Below are 26,573 nucleotides of genomic sequence, written 5' to 3'. Positions count from 1 at the left end.
AAAAATGTGGTTCCTCTATAGAATAATGAGCTCTCCTCACGAGAAGAAATGAAAAACTGCACTTGAACTTGTTGAAAGCAATCCACATCTGAAGATGGGATTTAGAATTCTTGAAGCACAAGCAATTTCAGAGATTACTTCAAAAGTTTTTGCATCTACTTGGAAAGCCAGAGATGCTGCTCTTCATTCTAAATGGCCACAAGCGGCATTTTTTTTTAAACTGAAAAATAAGAAAAGACAAATGAATATTTAAAACTCTAAGCTAACTCAGTACAAACCTAAAAATGTTCTGGTCTATGGGTCAGTTCCAATAGAGGACAGTGCATTTCTCAATTCTTTCTATTGAAAAAAAATCTTAACTGGCAAAGTGGAAATGTCACTACCTCCACTTCTAATCAACCCAAGCATTTTCACATCTCTGCTGCTTGTCATACAGTAAATTTTCAGCATGATTTCACCTCATTACTTCTAATGAGAGGAACTTATCATTATATAAATTACAAGGAAAGAATATTATTTACTTATTGGGATGATTGATTCAACTAAGAACACACTGAAATATCAAGTGGGTATTCAAATAAATTAAATGACAAAGTAACGCAGACTAACAATTTCCACTGTAATCTTAATTTTTCATTGATTTAATTTTGGTAGAAAATCATTACTTTTTATTATACACACTGAATTGTGGAATAAATTCTTTATTTCCATCGTTCATGCTTCACAGCACTCAGCAATGATATCCAATGGTTCATAATACTTTTCACTCTTTTTCTGGCTTTAAGAAAGCAAATTTAAGCCATCCAAAAATGTTTTTATGAAACCAGAACAAGCATGACAAACTACTTGGGAGGCTGACTGAACAGCTCACGAGCAAAGCCGTTCTGAACGATTTATAACCAACCTCATCCATGGAAATTAAAAGCAGATTTGATGAGAAGGCATGGCGTATTTTGTGTCAGATTCCTGCAACAGGTAAGTGAACAAGGTTTCAAAATGTGACCCTCTAAGTATAAGATGTGCACCAGCAAAAACACATGGTCACCGTAGAAGAATCAACATCAGATCCCATAATCGGTTAGCAGCAATTATTAAAATGATTTTTCATAATCCAAAGTAGATAAATCGTTTCTAAATTTCCTTTCAATGAAGTGATGCTATAAGGTGAACACTGCATGGCTTCCTTCTGAGGAAACTGCCACAAAATACAACAAGGCCTGAAAGCAGGCCCTGGGATTGCCCGTTGCTTCAAATGCAGGCAGCATGCAAACTTTGTGCTGCCTGCTCATTTAAATGATTGAAGTGTGTAGCAAGTTGTAAGCACGCTGATGAATGGCCATATGCTTGAGCAGGGGATGGAAAAATCAGTAGAGGCTAGCAGGAGATCATTCTAAAAAGGTGAGTCTGACCTGGGAAAGACACAAAAATAGCATAATATGACAGAGAGTGGGCTCCAAGATTTTCTGATGCTGCACTGGTGACCTTGGTTAAGGAAGTGCAAAGGAGAAGCGATGTCATTTATCTGCAGGAAGCCATACAGACAAACTCTCAGAAGACAGTGGGACCAGATAGCTGTGCCAGTCAATGCCAGGAGTCGAACCCAGAGGATCCAGATGCAGTTCAGCAAGAAATTTAATTACCTCACATGAGTGGGCAAGTCAGTAAATGCAGCTTCAGATATTATGGGCTGGATTTTACCAGCCCTCTGCGTCAGGGGTCATGGCAGGGGTGGCACAGAAAATACCTCCGCGAGAGGCCCACCATGGGACTCGACACCGGGAAGGGCCTGCCCCATATTACTGGCATTGGCGAGGCCTCGTGGTGGCCCCCATTGCTCGGTGACGGAGACCTAATTAAAATAGATTAATCAATGTTAACTAGATGAATAAATACTTACCTTTTCACCACATCGGTCCCACACCAATATTCCGGCCGGTTGCCGGAAGTCTCGCACCTTCAGATTTCCCTCCATTCAGAGATCCAAGGCAGAACACTGCTGCGGAGAGGGAGGAGTAAAACTTTCAGGGTAGTGGGGGGGCGGGGAGTGGGGAAAACTCTTCCTATTGGTTGTGGGAATGGTGGGAATGGGTTGAGGTTCAAAGGAAATAATGTTCAGGGGGGAACGTTCAGGATTTGAATATAAGGTTTTTTTTTGGAGGGAGGGGGCAATTTATATATAGATTACTCATTGGGGAGTTGGGAAGGGGGTTCAAAGTTGTATTAAAATTTTATTTTTTTATTTCCCAGAGACTGGGACCTTTCAAAATTTAAATGTAACTGAAGGGCTTGAAGCCCTTTAAAAATGGTGCCAGCACCTGCGCGGTGGCACAGGTTGCCGTTGCCGGAGACAGAGTGCCCGTCCCCTCTATGTCATCAGGGGCGGGTAGTCCACCCCCTCCATGTAAATGAGCCACTGTAGCCTCGTGGCGCACATCTCGCACGTGCACAGCACCAGTTTTGAAGCTTGCCACCATAGAAATTCAGCCCTATATTCCACCAACTGCACCACTAACCTTACACACTCCTTAAGCAGCACACGCCCACCACCCCCCCGTCACCTAGCAACAATCTCTATCAATCACGATTCATATCTAATATTCATAGCTTCACCTCACCCTCACACTTAACCCTGCTGCAAGCCTCACAGTCACATCTCACAGCTTGCAGAAATTGCCAGCTATTCAAGCATGACAGCCACATCACCGAAACACATTGCACCACACTCTGACACACTTCCATCTCTTTTGCAGGACAAGGAATATAACCGGAGGCAGCCCTACCTAACTGGTGGGGGACAGGCACCACTGCATGTCCTTACCCCATGAAGGAAATGGTGCTGATCATCACTGGAGTGGCCATGACTGAGGCCAAGGCTGCGGCGGAGCTGAAACCATTAAAGATGATGGTATGTCCTACTAAATTCTCCCTCTCACATCCCACTTACCCTCATCCTACAATCTTTTCTGATTTACAAGCTTCAGATAGTGTACACATGCACCGCTTGCTTCCCCTGTCCCCCTCCCCCTCTCACCATGACCCTAGCGCATGCCTTTCTCCTTTCAGATACCCAAGAACTGCCACGTGGCCAGGGAGTGTTGTAAGAGAAATAGGTGAAAGAGCAGAAAGACAGTGATGAAGTAAAAACACTGTCACTCATTCTCACACTTGCAGGCACCAGCTTAGATATTGACACTGGCGTACTTTAGAGGAGAGCTTAGAGGTGGGATCCGCACATGGTGAAACATCAAGTGCAAATGGCCTGCGCCCATGGCAGGGGCAAGGGTAGTACAGGCGTCAGCTCGCTGGAGGGCGAGGTCGCACACAAGTTCATCTGCAGAAGACTCAGATGAGGACTTCAGTGGAGCGGCCTACAGAAGATGGGTATGCACACTGAAATACTTGCTTTCGGGCAGACCTGCCAATGCACCATGCAGTCCATATCAAGAGCATGGAAGCACCATCTTGGCACATGGCTTTGTGTGAAGCTTGGAGGCCATTCTCTCCAGCATGGAAGTGATGGCCAACTCCATGAGACCTTTGTGGACCCAACCATGAGACAGTGTGTAATGCGTAATGAAGCACAAGCAGAAACTACCCAACATCTGGGCACTGCAGTGCCACCTCAGACTGAAGTCATGCAAGGTCAGCTTGCTGCCATCAGAGCTGCAGATACCCAGCTGGGTGATATAGCAGTCCAGCAATTGGTCCTGCGACGCATTTCGAGGATTGTTGAGGCCCTCCGCCTCAGGGGAACGGCAGTAGCACCGCGTAGCATGAACCTGCTGTTCTTTCTCAGGATGACAGCATTCATCCTCCCACAACTGACACTCCACCAGTGTCCTTGCTGTCATCTGTCAGCCAGCCAGCCCAGAGAGCTGTCGCCCAAGCTAAGAAGGTGCAGTGCAAAGTGGGGTCTTCTGAGCTGGAGCTGCAAGAAGTCGTCCCACAAGGCCATCTGCAGTCTCCCATACTGAAAGTTAGTAGTCTTTCACCAGCTATGCTCCATCCACTGGGGTAGCATTGTGTAGGAGCACTAGGACAGGCAAAAGGCACATAGAAGGCAGGCACTTAGGGAATATATAAGGGTGATTAGCCAACTTTTGTATGCAATATGGTATGGTGTGATTTATCAATTTGATTTGGTATGTTTATTTTGTGGTGGCTTTTACTTTAGTATTGATCAAGAGGACGCTATGATAGTCAGTAACAGAGGGAAGGCAAGGTGTGGAATTGTTGATGAAAGCGGAATCGAGTTGCATTCACTGGTACTGCAGTCAGATGAATTGATCATAGACAATTCAGCTAGAAAAGAGTTGTGTTGGTTGCCCGGCTATTTTTTCCACCTCCTCCTCCTAAGCTGCTCAATGGAAAGGTGATGGCAAGGGCGGTACCCTAATGGCTGCGAGGTTGCATAACATGCAGACAACCATGTATCTTGGCACGCACTCTACATGAAGGGCTACTCCGGAGCAGTTCAGGTAGCAGAAGCGTTGTTTCAGTAACCAACGGTCTGCTCTATCACATTTTATGTAGCAGCATGGCTTTCATGATATGCTTGTTGCCCACATTTGAGTGTGTTGCGCTCAGGAGTCATGAGCTATGTCATCCAAGGATTGCCCTGGTCACCCAATAATCACCCTCTGGTTGTCATGGTGACTCAAATACAGATGATACAGCAAAGTGCTGCAGAATAAAGACATAGTGGCTGCTGCCAGGATACCAGGAATTGACCTGCATGATTCACTGAGTATAGTCACACACCAGCTAGATATTGAGGGAGTGGAATCCTTTCCAGCTGCGGTACATCTCAGAGTTAAATATGGTGCCCAAAAAGAGACAAGTGTGCGGTCAATGGCACCCTGCACCATGGGGAAGCCTGCAATCATTGTGAAGCCATATGCTTACTCTCCCAGCTTCTCTGTGGAATGAAATGTTTTCAGCTCCCTTGGAATACAGAGCCTCAATGATCTCCCTTATGCAACAGTGAATGGCAAACTGTGAGATGATGCAAATTTTTCCTGCTCCAGCCTGGAAGGAGCCAGACACATAATGGTTCATGGCCACAATCACCTTCACAGTCACTAGCAATGTGGTCCTTCCCTGCTCTTCAGTTGCAGTTGTGGCTGCAACAGGTGGCAGATTTCAGTGAGGACCTCCTTAGTAAAGTGGAGGTATCTGACGCCATGTTTCCCTGCTGAGGTTCAGGTAAGAGAACTGCTCCCTGGACATTCTGGGAGAGTACAGCCTTCTGCTGAGAGTCCTTTTCCACCTTCTCCTCCGCTCCCGTCTTGCAGCTTGTCCTGCTCTGTGTCGCCTCCACTCATTCTCCCAGTCATGCTGTCTTCCAAGTAAAGGCCTGCTCGGATCTGCAAATGAAACCCGACCCGACCCGAGCCCGACAGAACCACATCCGACCCTGAGCCGGCCAGAGTCTTTCCATTTTTTCCCGCGCCTGACCATCAGTTTAGCTACCTTCCGTTTTTCACTTGGTTGCTTATCTGCACAAGCTGAAAATAACCAACAAAACCACCTTTCAAGTCCAAAAAGTAAATTAACATTGGAGCCACTTACCTGAGGTTGTGATAGAGCATGTCCTACCTGGCCCGACCCAACCCGAGCCCGAATGCCGGACATGGAAATGCAACCTGAGCCGGGCCCGACACGTCGTCAGGTCCCGTCGCGTTCAGGTCAGGTAGTCGTCCTTTAATTCCAAGGGGATGCATACTACTGCACCCATGTCTGGGAGCAATTGGTCTGTGCAGAATCCTTGAAGTCAGGACAAATCCTTCAGCACGCGCCACACACTCCCTGTGGACCTTAGCAACTTTAAACAACTCTGGAAACCACCAAACATTTCTACAATCACTGCAGGAGCCAACAGAAATCAACCAGCAGCTAAGCTGAAAGTAATTGATGATCCCTTTAAATAGCACTGGGGAGTGCCGGTGCGGGGTGGGGTTCCTTCCTGCTGCTGAACGCATGTGCAGCTGTGCAAGGCTAAGAGAGGGTGTTAGCTGGAGTGTTGAGTTCCAAAATAGCAGCGCTGGTATCAAGTCAGTATCACGCGCTGACTGACACTATAATCTGCCTACTCTTCATACTAGTGGCAGATGCTCCTTATGCGACTGCTAACGCCCTCACTAAAATGGCATCCAGTCAGGCCAGCGCTAGAAGTGTGTACATGCACCTTGGATGCTATGTTGGAGGCAAAACAGCGCTTGTAGCGCCAACAAAACAATATGCATCTGCATTCTGCGGCAATGGTCTCATTAAATAAGAGGTTGGATTGAAGAGGCAGGCACAGAGCTTTGTACATTTGCATTGCTTTTGATATTGTGAGGATTTAATTTAAGGACTGGAAAATCATTAGCAACATGAATCAGTTGTAGTGACCTCTCTGCAAATCAGTGCTCCGATCGACCGGAGCTTTGCGCCACAAGTAGTATTTCACAACATTTATTGTTATGGTCAATGCACTGCAAACAATTGCTCCCTCACTGAATCTGCTTGGTCCAATGCTGTTTACCCACTGAAGGTATCACTTTATACAGCACTAAGCCACGCAGATCAGAAGGTCCCAGCTTTGATTGACAGTCTGTGCTGAAGGGCAACAGTTATTGCACTACAATTAGGCTCAGCACCCTAGGCTAGGGAAGGGAAAAGTCATTCATAGGTCCTGTTCCTGAGCATTACCCAATGACCCTTGCTGGAGCATGCACACATAGATGTCAGGTAAAGATAGAATTCAGCTCAAATGGGATGTCATCCAGGGCTGAAGAACAACATTCACCATCCAGGCTCACATTGCAAAACCAGCCACTTGGGTGAAGTTCCAGAGGCCCGAAAGAGTCAACACAAAAAAGGAGGACTTTTATAAAAGTCTGTACTGGCATCAAGACTTTGTCTGTGTTGGGAAACAACAATCTGCAAATATCCTTTTGCTTATCTGTCTTTCATTTTCTAATGACATGCCAGACTGCTGCGGGAAGGGAGGGGTGTGATGCAATGTATAATGCCTCTAATAATAGTAACCATCACAGATGCAAACTTAGTCACATGGGAACATCTGCCTGCTGTAACAGATATTCTTTCACAAGACTATGTCACTTATGTCTGCCAAGTTAGTAAAAAATAAAGGAGATGTAGTAACTGTAGGTGAGGAGGGTGTACTAATTATAGCAACTGCAATCCATGATAACACCAGTAAAGACAACCGTACACACCAAAGTTATCCCATCCCTTGAGTTAAGTGCTATAATAGAAATCAGTTAGTGTGGACCAATGATTACTCATGTCACTTCACAAATCCAACTCCTTAAACATTACTCATAATACACAGAAATACTGAAGACCACACTGCCATTTTCTCTTTCACTGACAAGACCGCTGCACTGCCAAAAATAACTTTCTTGCTGAAGAAACCTTTCTTTTGTCAAGGTTGATTTTCTTATTCAAAATAAACCAAAAATAACATACTAAAAAAAAAATCAGTGGCATGCTATCGATCTCATTTATTTTCTTACTCCGTCTTTTCTTAAAACAGGATTCAGGTTTGCTGTCACTAATTTATACCTTTTGAGTGATTTTTTTCATAAAACAGGAAAATCTAAAACCTAGAAAGATATTTAGGAATATTCTTTCCAGATAGCAGTTTAGATGCAATAAAGATGTAATAAAATGACAATGCTGGAATATGACAAGACCTATGTCAAGCAACCCACAATTTTATCAGCTCCTATTTCATCCCCTTTGGTGCTTTAAAATATCTGCTACTAACAGACAGTATATCACTGATTAGAATATTTTAAAATCCTGCTGGCATCTCATAATTAGGGGTAAATGAAAAGAGTTGAGGATATGACAAATGTAGCTCTAGCTTTGCCATGCTCTGAAAGCTTGCTGGAGTTAAAAAACAGGCTGCTCCTGGTGCCACGTCGCTGTGTTGTGGTTGTGTTGGGTTACAACTCGTTGGCCTGTATTACTGCTGACTAAAAACTAAAGCCCATGCAGTGCCACATGGGAGCCTTTATAAATAAAGAGATAGCAATCATTTTGACTGTTCATAATAGGCCATGTTTTGAGGCTTATAATAAATCCAATCTAAACATCTCCTCCTATACAAACCAAACTTCTCAAAGTCTCTCACATAAAAGAAAATAACTTGTATTTACATGGCATTACTCTCCCTGTATTACAAAAGTGATGCTGCTTCATAAGCACTTTGTTGGCTGTAAAGTGCTTTAGGACACTCTGAAGTCATGAAAGGTGCTGTATAAATGGGAGTTCTTTCATTCTTTCTTTCAGACAGCAAGCTAAAGCAAATAGCAAGGGAAATAATTCAGATATTTTGATTTGCCAGTTTTATAAAAAGCAGTTGTGGTAATCCAACCTAGGATTTTACTGTGTGCCTGCCATATTCATTCAGGGGGAAAATTAACTCCAGGCATTTTAAACAGGAAATTCCCGACAACTGTCATTCACATTTCTATTGGTGGGCAGCAATAGCTGACTGCATAAGAAATGTTGAAGCCATGGCCTTCTTTATATAATGAGATGATTCTTCATGATACAGGAGTCCTTTCCATGAAAAGATGAGAATTTTATTTTTAATATTACAAATAATTACAGTGGCTTCAAGCCAAAAGCTCTTTTTCTTCCTAAACATTTAGTTTTTCTCCTTTGTAATAACCCGCATGCTACTAAAAAAGCAGAAACTCCATCTGCCTAACAACAAAAATTGTAAACAGCAGGTTTCAGTGGAAGCTTCGACATAAATACTTTTATTTTCCCCCCAAACTGTTAAAAGAATTCAGATAAACTATTAACATCCTTAAAGCGGTTATTGTTTTCATATTACTGTTCATTTGGGGGGAGAGTTGAAATATTTCAGTTTAAACAGTGGGTTTAGATGAGAAAAGCAAGGGGAACTGGCTGGGATTTCAGAGCCCAACAGTCTACTGCAACTGAATCAACGTCAGTTGATATTGTCATTAACCCAGGGATTTCCATTACAACTGTGTATGTTAATTCAGCCCCCGTACACTGATGCACACAGAGCCTCTAAGCCAGTTTTCTCAATGAGATCATCAAGCCACACTGTTAAAACAAAATGATGTTAAAATGAATCATAATTAATTCATTTGATTTTTAAAGGCACTGCCCTATGCAGCACTGAACCACAGACAGAAAAGTCTCAGGGTCAATTCCGAGCCTGCTGAGTTAGTTGATCTCATTCAACTGCTGCACCCTTGGGCAAGGGAAGAGGATAGAAAATCAGACAGATGTGTGTCTGTGTGCACATTGTGGCAAATGGGATTGGAGGTCACCTGTGATCGCTCCACACAAATTATTTACTGGCACTTGGGAGGCAATGTTTGAAGTCAAGGCAGAATAATATTGGGGGATGGTAAAACCATCATGACACTGAGTCCTGTGTGTTTTCCATCCACTGAGTTCAGTTAAAATGACCCCCTTTTCTGTCTCGACTGACCACTGTGGTGTGGAACCAAAAGACTGCTGAGGCTTGCAGAATCAAGCCATAGCAATAGCCAGCACCTTCAGGACACAAGGGGAGAAACTGAAAATAAATTAATTGTTCATAATTAATGGTTAATAAATACAGTTTATAGTCTCTGTTTTTGATTGGAAGTATGACACTAAAAACCTTTATCAAATTCCCTATCTTTCCAAATCTATCTATTACCAATCGATGCCAACACAACATTTTACACATCAGCTAAGTAGGGATAAGAACTAGAGATGAAGATTTAATCAGGTGGGCAGTCTCAGAATGTGTTTACAAAGGTGCAGCTTGTCTCTGGGGAGATGTGCTGTGAAACTACATAGAGAAGGCAGTCTCCCAGCACTTGGGGTTAACACCAGACAGAATAACTCCACTTGCAGTATTAAGTCATGTTTGCAAATTGTCAAGGGGAGTCTCCCAAACCTCCTTGGCACTTTTTAAACCTACCTGGAGTTAATTTAAATCAGTAGACACTGCAGACACGGTCACCCAAACTCTAAGCGTTTCAATTTTAACAGGCACAAAGCTCTTCCCTGGGTATCATAACTGGAGTTACAACTAGAATTGTAAAGGTGGTATTGCTTGGCTGGAATTGATAGCGTCTGGTCTCAGACCAGTGCTGATCCAGAATCAGATTGTAAACTTGGCCAATTCAACCATCCCCACCTCCAGTATGCAGTCCTGCGAGCCAGGATTTCCTGTCTCAGGGTGACTGGAAAGCATTCCAGTTCATTCATTAAGGCTAAATGCTCACCAGCTCCACTAATAAATGATCAGATGTAACGTTATTCTCCATTATATCTACTCTGCTGCGACCAGTCCTAAAAAAAAAATCTCAGTCACTATTTTCTGTCGTCTATACTTAAATCGTCTTTCTTAATTTGAGCAACATGACTTTTTTGACAGTTACAAAGTACAGCCAAATGCCAACAAAAGAGATATTGTCTTTTCCAGCTGTTGCCTGTTACACTGATTGAAAACATTCTTTGTACAGAACGAGTGTCAAATACAACCAGGTTCTATTTACCAGCCAGAGTTTTGCAGATGGGAGAATGGAAAGTAATCAGATCGTAAAGAATCTCTGCTAATTAATTTCTTAAAAATAACTATTCCCATTACTCATGCTAAAGGATATCTTTCTCATAAATATGACCGTAAGTTGTTACAATTTAATTTTGAAACTTCAGGCTGTATACTATTAATGTGCCTGATCTGGTCAGTTTACACAGTCATTCAAAGTCAGGTACTGTGACATATTCAGTAGCATGCCGATTGTATATTGTATGCTGTCATAGGAACAGGGTAAAGTTGGTGGGTGGGAAGGACATGGAAAGGCAGCTGCCTCCAATTCAAAATACCATGCCATTTTGTATTTTTTTTTTACACAAGAACACACTTTAGGCATCCAAAAACAGACATTATTTATCTTGTTTATAAAAAGAAGAGTCTTTCTCTTTGTCAACTCGGGATCTGACACATGCAGAAACCCATCACTCTGCTTAACAGTCTCTGAACTAAACTAATGAGAAATCCACAGAAGTAGAGCTTCTTTTTGACCAATAGGGATGATGCATTCTCTCCATAGGAACACAACAGTTATCTCAACCAAGAAATTTAAGTTTATTTGGCAAGAACGAAGGTTTACAAAATCTAATATGTGAATGGATACTGCTGACATTTAAATCAACTAAAATTATGGTGTGTACAAGAAAACTGGTAGGTTTTTCACTCTTTACCCAGCATTTCCCTCTACTCTGCCCAGTTCCCTTAGAATGATCTAGCTTATGAACATCTCCATAAGTCATTCCAGAGTGGACCAGCCAAAGGACATATTAAGTAGTGCAGGAAAGAATGTACCAGTATTCCTCAGTCTGCTCCACAAAGCATCTTCTGTGCTGTGCAGAGCAGTTCAGTGCAGCTTCTTTGACCCCAAGAGCTGAAGCTACTCCAAGTTCAGCACCCACAACTGGAAGCAAGCAAGCAGGAAATGTCAGATTACAAGTTACTGCTTCATAGCATAAGATAAACACTCGCGATTTGCATTACCTTCAATGTGGAAAAATTATGGTCTGTAATTTTATTAAAACAGTAACTCAAAGCGGTTTCCAACAAATGCTCTCTTCAACCATCATAAGCTGAATTTGGACTTGGATTACTCCACACAAGAGAGGCAGTAGAAAAGGTTTGAGAGTTTGTAAGTTGCCCCATTATAAGCCACACCTAATATTATTTTGCTATTAATTTTTTACTTATAATTTAAAACTTTTAAATCAGATAAAGTAGCTGGAAAGTGCTTACATGTTAGTCCTTGGTACTACAGATAGCCAAAAGAATGTAAGAGTAGGAAGTCTGGATGGCAATTCTACAAGACCTTTATTTGTAACTGGTAGTTAAGGACAGTGGCACTAACAGGGAATTTTCACTTTTAGTAGTGACAGGCAGTGTTCTGGAGGTCCTTTCATCCAACAAGTCTTGGGTGGGTGCATAAAATATTTCTGGAGCATAAAATTTAAATCATTAAGTCTAGACTCTGGCACAGTGCTGGCGGTCTGTAATGGTAAAGGTAAAATTCTATCTATTTTTTACATGTATTGGAAGGTAACAGTTCAACTGGCATCACAGTACTTTCCCTCAGTATTCACTTATTATGAAAAATGTATGGAGAAGCCAACAACAATTGCATTTATATAACACCTTTAACAGAGAAAAACTGTCCCAAAATGTTTCACAGTGATATCATTAAAAAAAAACAGAAGTGTGACCAAAAGCTCTGTGAAAGAAAAGGGTTTTAAGGAGCACCTTAAAGGATGAGATGGAGGTGGAATGTCTACATGAGTCAAGACTTCAATTATGCAAGGAAAAGGAACTTGGCTCCTCTTCTAATGTTTTACAGAAGATCGGAAATCCTGTTTTACTCTTTAACAGAGGTTCTACTTGCAGCACAAATTGGTCACAAGGCTCCAATCTAACAATCGCAACAATGCCACAATGCTGAGGGTTTCAATTTGAGTAATTTACACTTTACCCGTTTACTGATGGCTTTGATGAATTTAATTATTTCCCTTTGCGTTTTTATCAACTGCGTAGATGCAAGTCTTTCAAATCCTGTGCTTGCAGTGTTGAGTTTTGAGAGACAGAACAAATCCAAACAAAATGCAGTAAACGTTTGGATTGGACCAGTTTGATCAAACTTTCCCAATGCTTCCAAAATGGAATTAGAAGCTCAGTTTTAATATTTTGGCTGCTCTCTCACTTTCAATTTACATACAAATATGTTGTAAGTGTAGCAGAGTAAAAATCTGAAGATTAAAGGAAGACATATATTAATACCTGATTAGATATGCTGATCAAAAAAGTTCTTTGCCAAAAAATTCTCTTTAAATTTATATTGTTGGTGAATTCTCATGTTATTACTAAGGAAGGAGATATTAATTGAATATTTTCCAAATTTAGCACCCAAAATCTGCATTGAGTACTCCCGGGTCAGGCACGGCTTGGGCCATATATAAAGTAAAGACCCTGTACCGTGGCCCAACAACTCACTTTCAGATTAAAATCAGATTTGCAGTGTAGTAGCAGAAGTGAATAATTTTTCACAAATTGATTAATACGTTTGCTTGAAACAAGTCATTAACATATTAAACAGTTAACAGTTTTGCTAACTTAATGAACAGAGAAGAGCACACAAATATGTCAACAAATTCATTAAAATGGGATCTTGGAGAACAAATACACCAATCACTAAAAGATGTGTCACAGGTTAGCAAGGCCATAAAAAAGCAAAGCAAGCACTAGGCTTTATTTCTAGAGGGATAGAATTGACAAGTAGGGAAGAAATGCTCAACCTGTATTGAACTTTGGTTAGACCACAATTAGAGTACAGCATGCAGTTCTGGTCACCATATTATAAAAAGGATACAGAGGCAGTGAAGAGGATGCAGAGAAGATTTACACGGATGATACTAGAAATGCATGGGTATACATATCAGGAAAGGATGAAGAGGCTGGGTCTCTTGTAAAAAGGCTGAGGGGGTCACCTAATAGAGAATTTTAAGATTATGAAACATCTGGATAGAGCGGATACAGAGAGTGTTCCTGGCGAAGAGAATAACTAGAGGCTATCAACATAAGATAGTCACCAAGAAATCCAATAGGGAATTCAGAAGAAACTTATCTACTCAAAGAGTAGTGAGAATGTGGAACTCGCCACCACAGGGAGTAGTTGAAACTAATAGTATTGATGCATTTAAGGGGAAGCTGGACAAGTATATGAGAGAAAAGGAAATAGAGGGTTACAATGCAAGATTTAGAGGAGGAAATATGGGAGAAGCATGGACTGGTTGGACCAAAAGGCCTGTTTCTGAGGTGTATATCCTATGTAAAGTAATGCAAAGTGAAATTGGGTTGAGACTGGCAGGTACAGTTCATGTGGGTCCCTTACAACTAGCAGATAGGAGGCTTTCATTTCATCAGTTTCTGCTGGATTCAAGTCAAAGTGTCAAATGTAAAGGGCATTGTGCTCACAACAATAGCAGACCATTATTCAACTAGTCCTGTTTATAAATAAATACTTGATAAAATATAAATAATAGTATTACTTTGATTAAAAATAATATTCTTACATTGCTCTCATGTTGTTCTCTGGCAGAAGTGGGATTTCCAAAACCTTGGTATTTCCACAGATTTTCTCATAACTGGTGGTTGAGACTGTCTTGCCGGTGATGCGATGGACTTGATAGAAGGCATGTGGTCTCAGTAGCCGCTCATCTGCTGTTCCAATAAATATGTGCAGGCTTAAAGGCTTGTTTTCCATGTAGCCGTGGAACTGGCAAAAGACAAGACAACTTATGTGGAAGCTCTCAAGACTTACATTAAATCCTTTTAGGATGCTGCACATGTAGGTAAAGAAAAGCTGCAACAGTTTTAAATCATGGTTTAATGAGCACTCCTAAGTTTGTGATTGCTTTTAAAACAACAGGGATTTTCTCAATTAGCTTATATAGTCTTTATTTAAACACCATCGCAAACAGAATGTGCACACCATGTTCTTGCCTCCTTAAAGTACTGATGTGGTGTATTTAATAAAATGCACTTAAATGCTTCAGTGCACATTTTTATTAATAGGGTCACTGCCAAACCTTGTAGCACTTTTGGAAGCGGCAGCTGCCTTCAGACTAAAGGCATTCGATGTTGCCTTAAGTATTGCACTCAGAATCCCACTGGTGTCAGATGGAGATTGCTTTCAGGTACACCTCACTGCAAGCAGAATGCAGATAAATAGAGTGGCATAGGTCAACAAAATAAACACTTTCAATATTCTTTTAGGTTTCAACAAATAAGGGTAAATATCCTGATTTGTTGTCAACTCAATTTATTTAGGTAGCTCCAGGGAATGGGGCTTCAATTCAACATTTGAACACTCAGGGGTTCAGCTGCAATCCTGATGTCTAAATCTCAATAGATTATATTTTTGGTGCTTCAAACTTTAATTTAAGGGACATTGAAAAATACAAAACCTAATTTAAGGTTCAGTTTCAGAGCATCTGCATAAATCTGAAGCAAAGTTTTACCTGCTCATTTCCTCTATCAACACCATAGAGTCATCGAATGTTACAGCACATAAACAGGCCAGTCAGCCTATCACATTTCCATTGATGAGTTTTGTTGTGGGACAACCTTAAGAGGACTACCTTAAGAGGTTGTAAGTGAAGATCACCAGAGGAAGTGATATTGTGTCACACATGACCAGGGAGTTGTGGGTGTAACGTGACAGAGTGAGATGTGTTTACATTTGGCACCTACAGTAACTGTTTGTATATGTTCTAGTTAAGTTATAATAAAAACCCACATTTTCTTTAGCTATTACTTATAGTCCTGTGAATCTTACAATAGTTCACACACCAAAGGAACAAGTAATATTACAAGTTTGTCCTCTTGAGTCATAAAATTTAATCCACTCTGTTTCATGCAGTCAATATCCCTTAAACACTATCAAATTCCCTTTTAAAATAATTTAGAGGCTTTGTTTCAACAACAACTTGGGGCAAATTCTAATCAATCATCCTCCATGTCATTTTTTCCAACTCACCTGTTCTTTTTTTAACCTATTATTGATGTTGTATCTAATAGATTCAGAATCTGGCATTTATTCAGTATTTATCTTTCTTTTAATTCATTCTCAGAATATGGTCACTGCTGACAAGGCTGGCTTTTATTGCCCATCTCAAGTTGCCCTGAGTGTGTTAGGGCTGGTGAGCTTTCCTTGTAGCAGTTGGATAGAACTGAGTGGCTTGCTAGGCCAGTCAGAAGTAAAGGCCTGCTACCCAACCCGAACCCAACGGGAACCAACGACATGTGTCAGGTTCGGTCAGGTCGGGTTGCACTTCCGGGTCCGAGATTCGGGCTCGGATTGGGTCGAGCTGGATTGGACATGCTCTATCACAACCTCAGGTAAGTGACTCTAATGCTAATTTACTTTTTTGACTTTAAAGGTGGTTTTGTTAGAGTTAATTTAAGCTTGTGCAGGTAAGGAACAAAGTGAAAAACGGAAGGTAAATTAACTGATAGCCAGGTTGGGTCGGATGTGGGAAAAAATGGAAGGACTTGGGCCGGGTCGGGTCTCATTTGCAGACCTGAGCAGGCCTTTACTCAGAAGGCAGTTAAGATTCAACCACATTGCAGTGGAACTGAGGTCACATGTAGGCCAGACAGGGTAAGGACAGCTGGTTTCCTTCCCTAAAGGATTTAAGTGAACCAGTTGGGTTTTTATGATGGCCACGTTTATAGATACCAGCTTTCCATTTACAGATTGTTTAAAAAACAGCATTCAAATTCTCAAACTAGCATAGTGGGATTTAAACAATGTCCCATTTGTTGACAGATGCTACTCAATTTTGTCACTACGAGAGGCAAATCACAGTTTTGTAGTGTTTAGCCATACAATCAAATTATCAAGGTAAATATGGGGGTAATTTTTCAATCCACGCTGTTGGTAAGGAACCTTGCCCATTGGCAGCATACATCAAAATTACAAGGATGTATGTTCAGATTTTTCAATCGGTGTTGTTAATCGTACAAACATAAAAAAAGCAAAGAATCGTACAAACATAAAAAAAGCAAAGAACGATTTCAGGACAGTACTTCCGAATTTAGTTAACATTGATCTAACCTATTGGCCTATGTCAGCTCATTTATAAAAATAGAACCTAAGAACTACTGTTACGACCAAGTGAGAAAGAGGTCAAGGGTTTCCTTTCAGCCTTCACTTGGTCTTACTGTAACAGAGTTTAAATTTTGAACACACCGTGTTTTTTGCTACCCTTGGTGAATCCTTGTTCACCACTTTCCAATTATAAGGCAAAGAAACCAGCACAAACAGGTTGTCTTAGGTTTAAAGAAAGAAAGGTCGAAATTTATTAAACTTGAACTTAAACTCTAATTTGGTTGACGCCTACGGTTACACGACACACCCACACGCTAGCATGCATACGTGGTACACACGAGATAGAGACAGAAGAAAACAGAAGGAATAAAGTGGAAATGTTTGAGGCAATATCTGAGGAGGTTTCTTGTGTTACGGTTCTTTGAGCTCACTGTAGAGTCCTTCATTGTCAGTAGATCTTGCTTTTCATTGGGGCCCAGTATTCTTCTTAAATCTTGTTCACTGTAGGAGATTTTTCTCTCTTGGGGTTCATGTGTCTTCAGTGGATTTGGAGTTCCGTGAGAAAGAGATGGGAGCAGGCAGACAGACAGGAGGTCTTCTTCAGTCCAGGAGCATTCTGCTTTCCGCAGGCTCTCAGTTCAAACTGTGCAATTCAGAAACCCCCCAGGTTGCCAAGCAGGTTAGTCATGTGACTAACTGGACTGACTTGTCTTGGCTCTGTGTATGGTATCATCTTAGCAGGGAATGGAATGCGCTTCCCTGCCTTCAATGTCTGTTAGTATGTAAAAAAAAAATTCCCGCCAAAGTCTGGCATTCCTTGTAACAGGCCTTCTCTTCTTCCCAGCAACAATTTGAAATTTAATGTCCATGTGGCAAAATTAATATGCCTCATTCTTGGCAGGTGGGGGCCTGCATGACATTACCCAAATCATTTCAGACATGCAATACTGTTCCATATACTCTTCCAGGGGACTCTCAAATCATTTCTGATGACAGTGAATAGTGATGATTATTGTTGCTGTGATAATAATTGGTTGCTACATCTATTCATCATCTAACTCTGAAAAACTACATGTACTAATTGTGGACAGCTCAAATAATAATAATGTAAAAACCTGTGACATTTTCAGTGGATGCTGCTCAGATTCTGCCAAGATGGTCACATATTTGCAAAGCAAATAGTCCCTCTTGTAACAATAATGAAGATTCATCTGACTGTACAATATTGGGATCACTATTGGCCAAAGCCCCACTCATATGATGCACATTTTATTTACTATCTTAGGATCTAACAGTTGATTTTTCTCAGGGCTTAACAAAATAAATTGGGTAATTACAGTGGAGGTCAAGAAAATGTTGGTAAAATTTTATGAAAGCTCAAACATTTTAGAAACCCTTGGTAAAATAGTTTAAAAATAAATACTGTATGAATAGAAATACTGAGGGAAAAAAATGTGACATTCTTATATAGATCCCGGTGAGGCTATTTTCAGACTGCTCTATGTCTTCAAAGGCTTATTTATTGGAGAATTTTCAGGGAAGAGAAACTAGATTAATTCTGAAACCTAAGGCACCATATAGAAAAAGAAATGTGAAGTGCTGAACTTGTTTTCATTGGAGAGAACAAGAATTAGAGGGACACGATCCATGTTTTTTTTTTAAACAGGCTGGGAAATGTAGATGATATAAAGACAGTGAGAACAGACCAGAAGACACAAGTTTGATACTAACATAGCTAAATTGAGGCTAAAGTACACAGTCAGAAATTCAATCAATTAGTGCCATTGCATCCCAAATCCTGGGGAGTGGGTCATATAAATAATAGGGTCAGGCTCCCACACCTGTAAGTGCCCACTGCACAAAGGCAGCATAATCTCGAGGATGCACTGTACCACTCTGAGAGGAAGAACCAGAGGTTAGTTGAGCTGAAAATGAAATGAAGCACATTTTTTTTTTAAAATAGGTTCTCTCCAACACTATTAGGCCCCTATTTCAATTGCAAGTGATCCCTCTGGGTCTGAATGTCATTTGCATTTTTTTTTAATTTTGGGGCCCAGAATGAATTCAGCACTTACACTCAGCTGCAGATGTAAAACTGGCTTTGTAATCAAACTGTATTTAATGGAATTCCTGAAGAAACACTCCCAGACATGCCCACAAATTGCTGCCAGGACATGAAGAGGGCAGGCAGAATGCCTGCCCCTCTCCCCCGGATTAGAATTGCATGTACAGTTCCAAAAGGACAGCAAAAACATGGACTTGTGTTTTGCCTCTCTTTCTGCTCCCTGTCCCTCTCACCAACGCTGGAATTTCTCTGTCATTGAACTAATAACATTGTGCAATTTCCCCCTAAGAGCTGGGGCCGGGGCATTTTGTCCATGGAGAGGAGGCCAAGCCTGAACAGTGGAGATGTATCACTAGATACTCAGCAGTTGTGCTCAATTATCTCTGGACATCAGTAGTGATAACATGAGATGGGAGGTAGAGACCATGATAGGTTAGAATCATAGGGCAGAATTTTATTTCAACTGACCCGCATGCAGCTGGGAGGCGCATTGCGAGTCAGGAACGCTTCTGTCAAAGAAAGGGGCTTTGGTGTGGGGACTCTTCAACCGAGCTACGGCCTCAGCATCCACTTCTGCCCCCTGTCACTCCCCACCAATGCCGGATTTCCTGTCATTGAACTAATTTAGGTCGGGGAAATTGCTCAGAGAGGGTGGGCGGGAAGACCGGCCAAATCTGTCAAAGGAAGGATTTCTAATCAAAGGGACCCTGATATGGATCTGAGTGGCTGACTTGGACACAGATTCCCAAAACTGCAGCAACCATAGGAATGCAGAGAAGACCCAGGAAGGAACTGAGCCTCTCACTCTTACCTGGCAACTGGATCTGAGAGACTGCACTGAGGTGATCTTTCCCAAGGAAGGGAGGAAGAGCAAGCCTCTCCAGCCATACAGGCATGCATGGAAGTGGCGGAGGAACTAAGCAGCAGCACTGTGGTCCCTTCAAGCTGGAGGCAATGCACCAAAAGGTTCAAGGACTTCAGGGGGATGAGCAAGGTGAGTGGCATAACACTTGCAGGTGCCAAGCTCCACACTCTGACCTTCGCAGCATTATCCTGCACAACACTCCTCAGAACAACACACTTTGTAGCTCAACCCATTCTTCTCTCTTCAGGTACTTCCTCACATCCCCACCTGAACAGCCAACACTTACCCTCACCTTTGTGTCATCTCACCCATGCTTCACAGTCACTCTCCACAAATGTCCTTCCATCCTCTTGTGATGAAAATCCCACATGCCAAATGGAAAATATTTATTTCCTTATGTGGAACTTTGCCTGAGACTTTTAATGGAAATTGTTACAAATAACGTTTAAAATAGAACAGCTAGCAGCCACAATAGCCACAAATATTTGCATATGAAAAAACCAAAGGATTAGACTGGAGACAGACATGATTGACAAAGCCAAGCCAGAACCATGGGATGCTCTCTGATTCAATTATCTGAGATAGCCTTGTCAATGTTGGTCGTCAAAGGCCAGCGACACCCATTGACTTTGAAAGAGCCAACCCCTCCCTCTAAGTATGTCTGGGCAGCCTGAGGGAAGAGTCTTGAATTTCAGGGACCATTCCAGAAGATGCTCATTCAAACACAAAGTGATGGTCATATCACGTGACTCCTTGAGCCACTCCAGAGATTGTGATTGGTGACTCAGAAGGCAAACTGTAACTGTAAGTCATCAAGGGAGCTGCAATCTCTCTCCTCTCCAGAAAAGACCCAGAGTAACCTCGGCTGCAACTACTAAGCCTCAAATCTACAGCCCAGCACAGACAGCAACTATGGGACATGGATAAAGCCCCTCTTCTCCTTCTGGAACCTGAGAAGCAAGCCCAAACCATGCACGCAGCCCAGCAAGGGCTTCAGGACTACAATTTCAACTAATAACTCTGGGACTGAGATTCAGTATTTGAATTCCATTTATTACAGACTCTACTCCAACCTCCCAACTCTGTTTTTCCCTCTGTAATCTGTGTGTGTGTGTGTGTGTGTGTGTGTGTGTGTGTGTGTGTGTGTGTGTGTGTGTGTGTGTGTGTGTGTGTGTGTGTGTGTGTGATGCATAGCATATTTTAGTCATTTTATCTGGTTTAGAGTGATAAGGTTAATAAACTTACATCTTTCTTGTTTAAACTCAAGAAAATTTGTCTGATTGGTTTGTTTGCAATTACATTAGAGGAACAGGAGCAAGTGCTCACTGAGGTGGTAAGTTAAATCACTGTGTTAAAGATAGATAAACCGTGTTGCGGTCAAACCAGAGAAGGGGTGATAGGGGAGCCTGAGATCCCCTCCTCACCTGGTCGTAACATTCTCCACACAATCCATTTCTAACACTCATAACACTCTGCTTTCTCTCCTTGCAGAAGGGAGCTCAGAACTCCAGGGAGAGACAGAAACCTGGAATTCTTGGGGGGGGGGGGGGGCCGTGGGGGAAGGGGGCCATCCAGTGACAGGTGCCTTGACGGCCATTGGCAACGCATTCCCACCTGGTCCACTGGGAAGGAGATCTTGTTCCAGGAGGCTGCAGATATCAGCAATGACTTGCCATGAAATCTGACCCTCCGGAGACACTGATGCTCGGACATGTCCACAAAGCTGATCATCTGCCTGCAGATCCTGTGCTGGGGGTCTTGCCTTCTACAGGCTTGATCTCTGTGTCCATACCCTCTGCCCTGTGGAGCGGCCTGTGGCTGAGGAGAAAGCAGTTGTTGTTGCTGTTTCTTATCAGAGGTGCAAGGTTGAGCTGCAGAAGCTGCTCCCATGCCATGGTGAAGGCTGACTCAAGTCCAAGACAGGTGAACTGACTTCCAAGAAGTTGGAAAACACTTGTCAAGCAGTGTAAGCACACTCTCAGATGCAATTCTGTGAGCACCAGGTTCTCACCTAGGCATGGCTGGAGTTCTTCAGTTTCACTCTTTGAAGGCTTCCCAGCCTGTCAGATTCACTGATCAAGTACTCTCCGCTATGTTCTCAGCTGGTTGATCCTGGCGTGTTCCACACAGCTCAAGAAAGCCAAACTCTGGCTGTGAAAGCCAAACTCTGGCTGTTAAAGCCAGAATTCAGGATTAAAACAGCAGTTAATTACCTATTTGCAAATTACAATTACTTATCTGACAGCTGTATGTGTGTTTCCCACTTGCATTGGTAAAACCCAGAAGTGGGCAGGATGACGGCAGGATCCTTACCCGACTGCACTTTTAGGGGATTTAACAACCTGCACAGAATTATAGACTAGTACAGCACAGAAGTAGGCCATTCAGACCATCAAGTCTGCACTGGCTCTTTTCAAGAGCAATCCAATTAGTGCCACTCCTTGGCTCTTTCTCCATATCCCTCCAATTTTTCCTCCTTCAAGATATTTATGCAATTCCCTTTTGAAAGCTACTTTTGAATCTGTATCCATCATGTTATGAGGCAGTGCATTGCAAATACTTACCACTCATTGCATAAAAAAGCTTTTCCTCATGCTACCTCTGGTCATTCTGCAACCGTAAATCTGTGGCCTATAGTTAACAGCCCTTCAGCCATTGAAAACAGTTTTTCTTCATTTATTCTATCCAAACGCTTCATGATTTTAAACACCTCTGCTAAATCTCGTCTGAGCCTTTTCTGTTCTAAGGAGAACATCCCCAGCTTTTCCGTCCATTCACAGAACTATCCTGTAGTCCCTCTTCCCTGGAACCATTCTAGTAACTCTGTTCTGTACCCTTTCCAAAGCCTTTACATCTTTCCTAAAGTATAGTGCCCAGAATGGACACAATACTCCAACTGGGGCCGAACTAGTGTTTTTCATAGATTTCGGACAACTTCTTGCTTTTGTGCTCCATTCCTCTATTTATAAAGCCCAGGATCCTATATGCTTTATTACCTGCTTTGTTAACCTATCCTGCCACCTTCAAACATTTAGTGCACCAATACTCCCAGTTCTCTCTGTTCTTGCAGCCCCTTTATAATTATACAACACACATATTCACACATATATAGTGCTGAGTATCTGGTTCATAGGATAGCTGCACGTCAACTTTTTTTTTAGACCTCTAGCTTCAATCCAACTTAAAATTTCAAGAGTTTTTTTTGGGGGGGGGGGGGGGTGAGAGTTTCTCTCCAAATTGAGTGCAGGGTTGGGTGGGGGTGGGCAGGAAAAGGGGGAGGTATTAAGCTGCACCGAGTGAGAGCTTTGCTGTGCTTTTTTTAATTTCAAAGTTAAAATTTTATTTGCTAGACTGTGCTAGACTGCAGACCTTGAGCAGTGGTCGTGAGTGCTGTCAGAGGATATAGGGGGTCAGGTCGGGGTGCGGGAGATAGAGGGTACCTGGAGATCAGAGCCACTGTTGAAAATGGGAAACAAATATAAACCTGTTCTGTGACCTTTTTCACACATAACAATTACAAACTGTATTACTGAGGATAAAATGCTTTATTCTGTTGTCATAAGGAGGTGGGAGTCTTGAAATTCAGGCATGCCGATTTTTGGGCGGCTTATCCACACAGTATTAATAGCCTTAGCTCAAAAGGGGAGGCCCGAGCCGCCCTGGATTCCATCATAATGTAGAAGCAAGGCACTGTGGTAGGAGCTGCAGTTGGATCGCGGGGGTCCGGAGGAGGAATGGGTGGGCCTTGGAGTTTGTGATTAGAGCTCGGTGGGGAGTCGGGTAGGAAGATCACAGGTCTCGGGGATACTGCTGGGGGTGGGGAGGCTGAATGTGCTGTCAGGGATTGAGAAGGAGGAATTCAGACCTCAAGCTTACTGTCACAGGGTTGAGTAGGAAGATTGCAGACCTTGAGCAGAGGTCATGAGTGCTGTCAGAGGATCTAGGGGGTCAGGCCGGTGTGCGGGAGATAGGGGGAACCTGGAAATCAGAGGCGGGAGAGAGGTTGGAGAGCTCAGGAGCCCAAGCAGTGGAGATTATGGTAAATACTTTTCTACTTACATGGTGTTTAACGCTGGTTTTCCCAGAGGCAATCAGCACTGGCGCTAGCTGCATCTGAGCAACCAGAAGTTGTAGCAAGGAACAGAACTAGGTCCTTTATTTGCATATGAAAATAGACTCATGCCTGCTTCAGCCATGAGCAAAGGACATGTCTTGTTTGCTCTTTATCAAGATGGAGTCTGGCACAATTCGTGGCAGAAGTATTAGATGTCATTTTGGTCCCTAATCAGCACCTGCTGTGCCCAAACAACAGGTGCTACCAATCCCAATTTTGCATCCATAGTGTTTCTCGACATTGGTAGCAAAATGTAAGTGCTAGCTGTGTAATGTAATGACATGCATACAACTTGCAAAAGAGCCACATTTCTTTTTATCTGATACTGTTGTATTCTGTTCCCCCAAAGACATGGTAAATAACTAATGCATGATGTTTTTAAAACTGAGTTGAAACGTCATATGTTGCATGGCTCTTGACTAATTACATTGTTACATAACTCTGCATGATACAAAGTGGAAAGTGAGATGAAAGATGCCGTGCCCTTTGAATTCTCAAGTTGAACAATGCGAGTATTGTTATTCCTAATTATTAGAAAATAAAGTACAATAAGTTCTTGATTTAAAGGCATAATAATCATGTAAGCCTCATGTAGCATTACAGCTAGATTGAGTATTTTAATGCCATGTCAGACTATATAGGTCTTGTGATAACTCCTGCTTTTTCAAAACTTAAACCCTCCTACAAGTTTAGTAAAGTTAATGACCTATTATTTATGGTCTACAGTGGAGGTATGTCCACATCACCGAAATAATTAAATTGGTTAAATCTCTTTTGACTATTTACTCAGTCTACCCCAAAGGCTTCTGGGGGTTTTGGGAGGGTGTGGGTGGAGGGGTGGGATGGTGAACACACTGAAGTGACAGAACAACTAACTTGGATCGAAATACGACCCACTAGAATATAATGAAATAGGCATGTGAACGGCAACAGAATGTCTTCACAGCCTGTAGGGCTTACATTTGACACTGGTGTTAGTACATAAACTCCTCAATCTAACATTTACTAATGTGCAGTGACCACCAATGCACTGAGTATTCTTTATTAGAAAAATGACATCGTATAGAAAAACAATTTTAACCAAGGATCTATATAGAACTCCCTTTCTCCCTTTTCATAACCATGTATGGTGAAGGAGCTGTTTTCATATGTCAATCTAGAAAGGCAGTGACGTGGAGCATTTTGCTCACAGTTTTTAACCAGTCTCAGCCTGTAGAAACCCAACACTAGGATTTGTCAAGCTACTGTATTAGAAAGGAAATTCTTCTTAAAATATGCAATTCTGAATACTTCTGCTTTGTTAGTACATTAACTTTTATATCATCAAAATAAATTACATGAGAGTGAAATGTTCTTTCTGAAACAAAGATGGATTTGAGCGTAGTGGGTGATAGTTATGAGCTGTAATCAGTGCTAATGCTTTTAGACACAATCTGTATTTGCCATGCCCTAAATGTATGCTCTGCAGGACAAGTAGCTGCTGTAAGCTTCTGTGCAAAAGAACCAGAAATGAGATGAGAATTTTTTTTTTATGCCATGAGTTGTTATGACCTGAAAGGATGATGGAAGCAGATTCAGTAATAACTTTCAAAAAGGAATTGGATAAATACTTGAAGGAGAAAAATTTGCAGGGCTATGGGGAACTGGCAGGGGAATGAGACTAATTGGAGAGCTCTTTCAAAGAGTTGGCACAGACACAATAGGCTGAATAGTCTCCTTCAATGCTGCATCATTCTATGATTCTATAATCTGACACATCCGAGTGACTATTAATAGTTGGAGATTATTAGATTTAATTTATGCTTGGGTCTCAGTCAACGTCTAATCAAAATAACTGGGGCCACTCAGAAACCTCTCTGGATTTTCTTTCATAACATGCTGAATATTTTACAGATATCTAAATAATCTAGCCCGGGGATGAGGGAGGGGGAAAAGGTTCATTGATGATGTCATGCTCTTCCATTCTAGGTGGCCTTGTTTTTGTGAAAACCTAGTGTGGGTGGTTTCTGAAATACAAATCCAGCATTGGCGATCATATGCACACAGATTTAAAGGGGTCATTTTCCCATGTCATATGTCAATAAGTATACTTTGAACAAATTAATTCTACGGAGCAAACATCTGAACTTAATAAAAGGTATGTAGGACCCACCTTTAGCATTGGGCCAAAAACAACTTCCTAGCTTACTTCATGAAATCCAAGAATAATAGCTTCTAGGTTCTTGTCTGACTCTAACTGTTCATGAAGCGAGTTAAAAAAATGCATTTTTTATTAAACTCTTAATAAAAGGCTAATGTGAGACAAGGGAATAATGAAGTTTTATGCTGCTTGAATCACTTTGATTATAACTAAAACAATCTTAAAATAAAAAAATCCTTTTGATATGGCTTAGTGACAGAATGTGAGGGAGTCTGATAACACTTGCGTCACAACCAATGAGATACAGAATCATCCAGAGGATGACTTCCTCATCATAGCAATGACACTGAGTGAAGGCCAGGCACTCCACACAGGAAGGAAAGAAAAAGTGGAGAAGGATTCACCTTGCGTGGATCAGTCTTGCATATCCCCAACCAGGTGGTTTCAAGGCATTATTGGCAGAGATTTAGGTGCAGGTCATATACCTGATTTTCAGATAGGAATGGATAGGAAGGCACAAGCAAAGAAAAAGTGAAAGGTGCCTTACAATAAAACAGGTGTCACATAGAAAGAAAAATTTCCTTAGGTAGAATAGGTGGTTTTGACGCTGTAATCACTTATTCCAGTTAACAACAAACGTTATCTTCAACAATTCATTGTGAAGTAATCTGACCGTTTGGAAGAGCACAGTGGTCTCATTCTCA

General features: G+C 41.9%; 1 protein-coding gene across 2 annotated transcripts in view; it reads right to left on the bottom strand.

The window, feature by feature from the left end:
• Window positions 1–26,573, bottom strand: part of nfatc2a (nuclear factor of activated T cells 2a) — a 156,167-nt gene that overhangs the window by 112,123 nt on the left and 17,471 nt on the right. For both annotated transcript variants that reach the window (XM_068048166.1, XM_068048167.1), the window contains exon 4: window positions 14,146–14,348. In XM_068048166.1, coding sequence (XP_067904267.1) covers window positions 14,146–14,348 — 203 coding nt within the window. The remainder of the gene's footprint in view (window positions 1–14,145; window positions 14,349–26,573) is intronic.

This window comes from Heterodontus francisci, chromosome 16 (genome assembly GCF_036365525.1).
Source record: "Heterodontus francisci isolate sHetFra1 chromosome 16, sHetFra1.hap1, whole genome shotgun sequence".
NCBI lineage: Eukaryota > Metazoa > Chordata > Chondrichthyes > Heterodontiformes > Heterodontidae > Heterodontus > Heterodontus francisci.
This window is presented reverse-complemented; position numbering and strand designations above follow the sequence as displayed.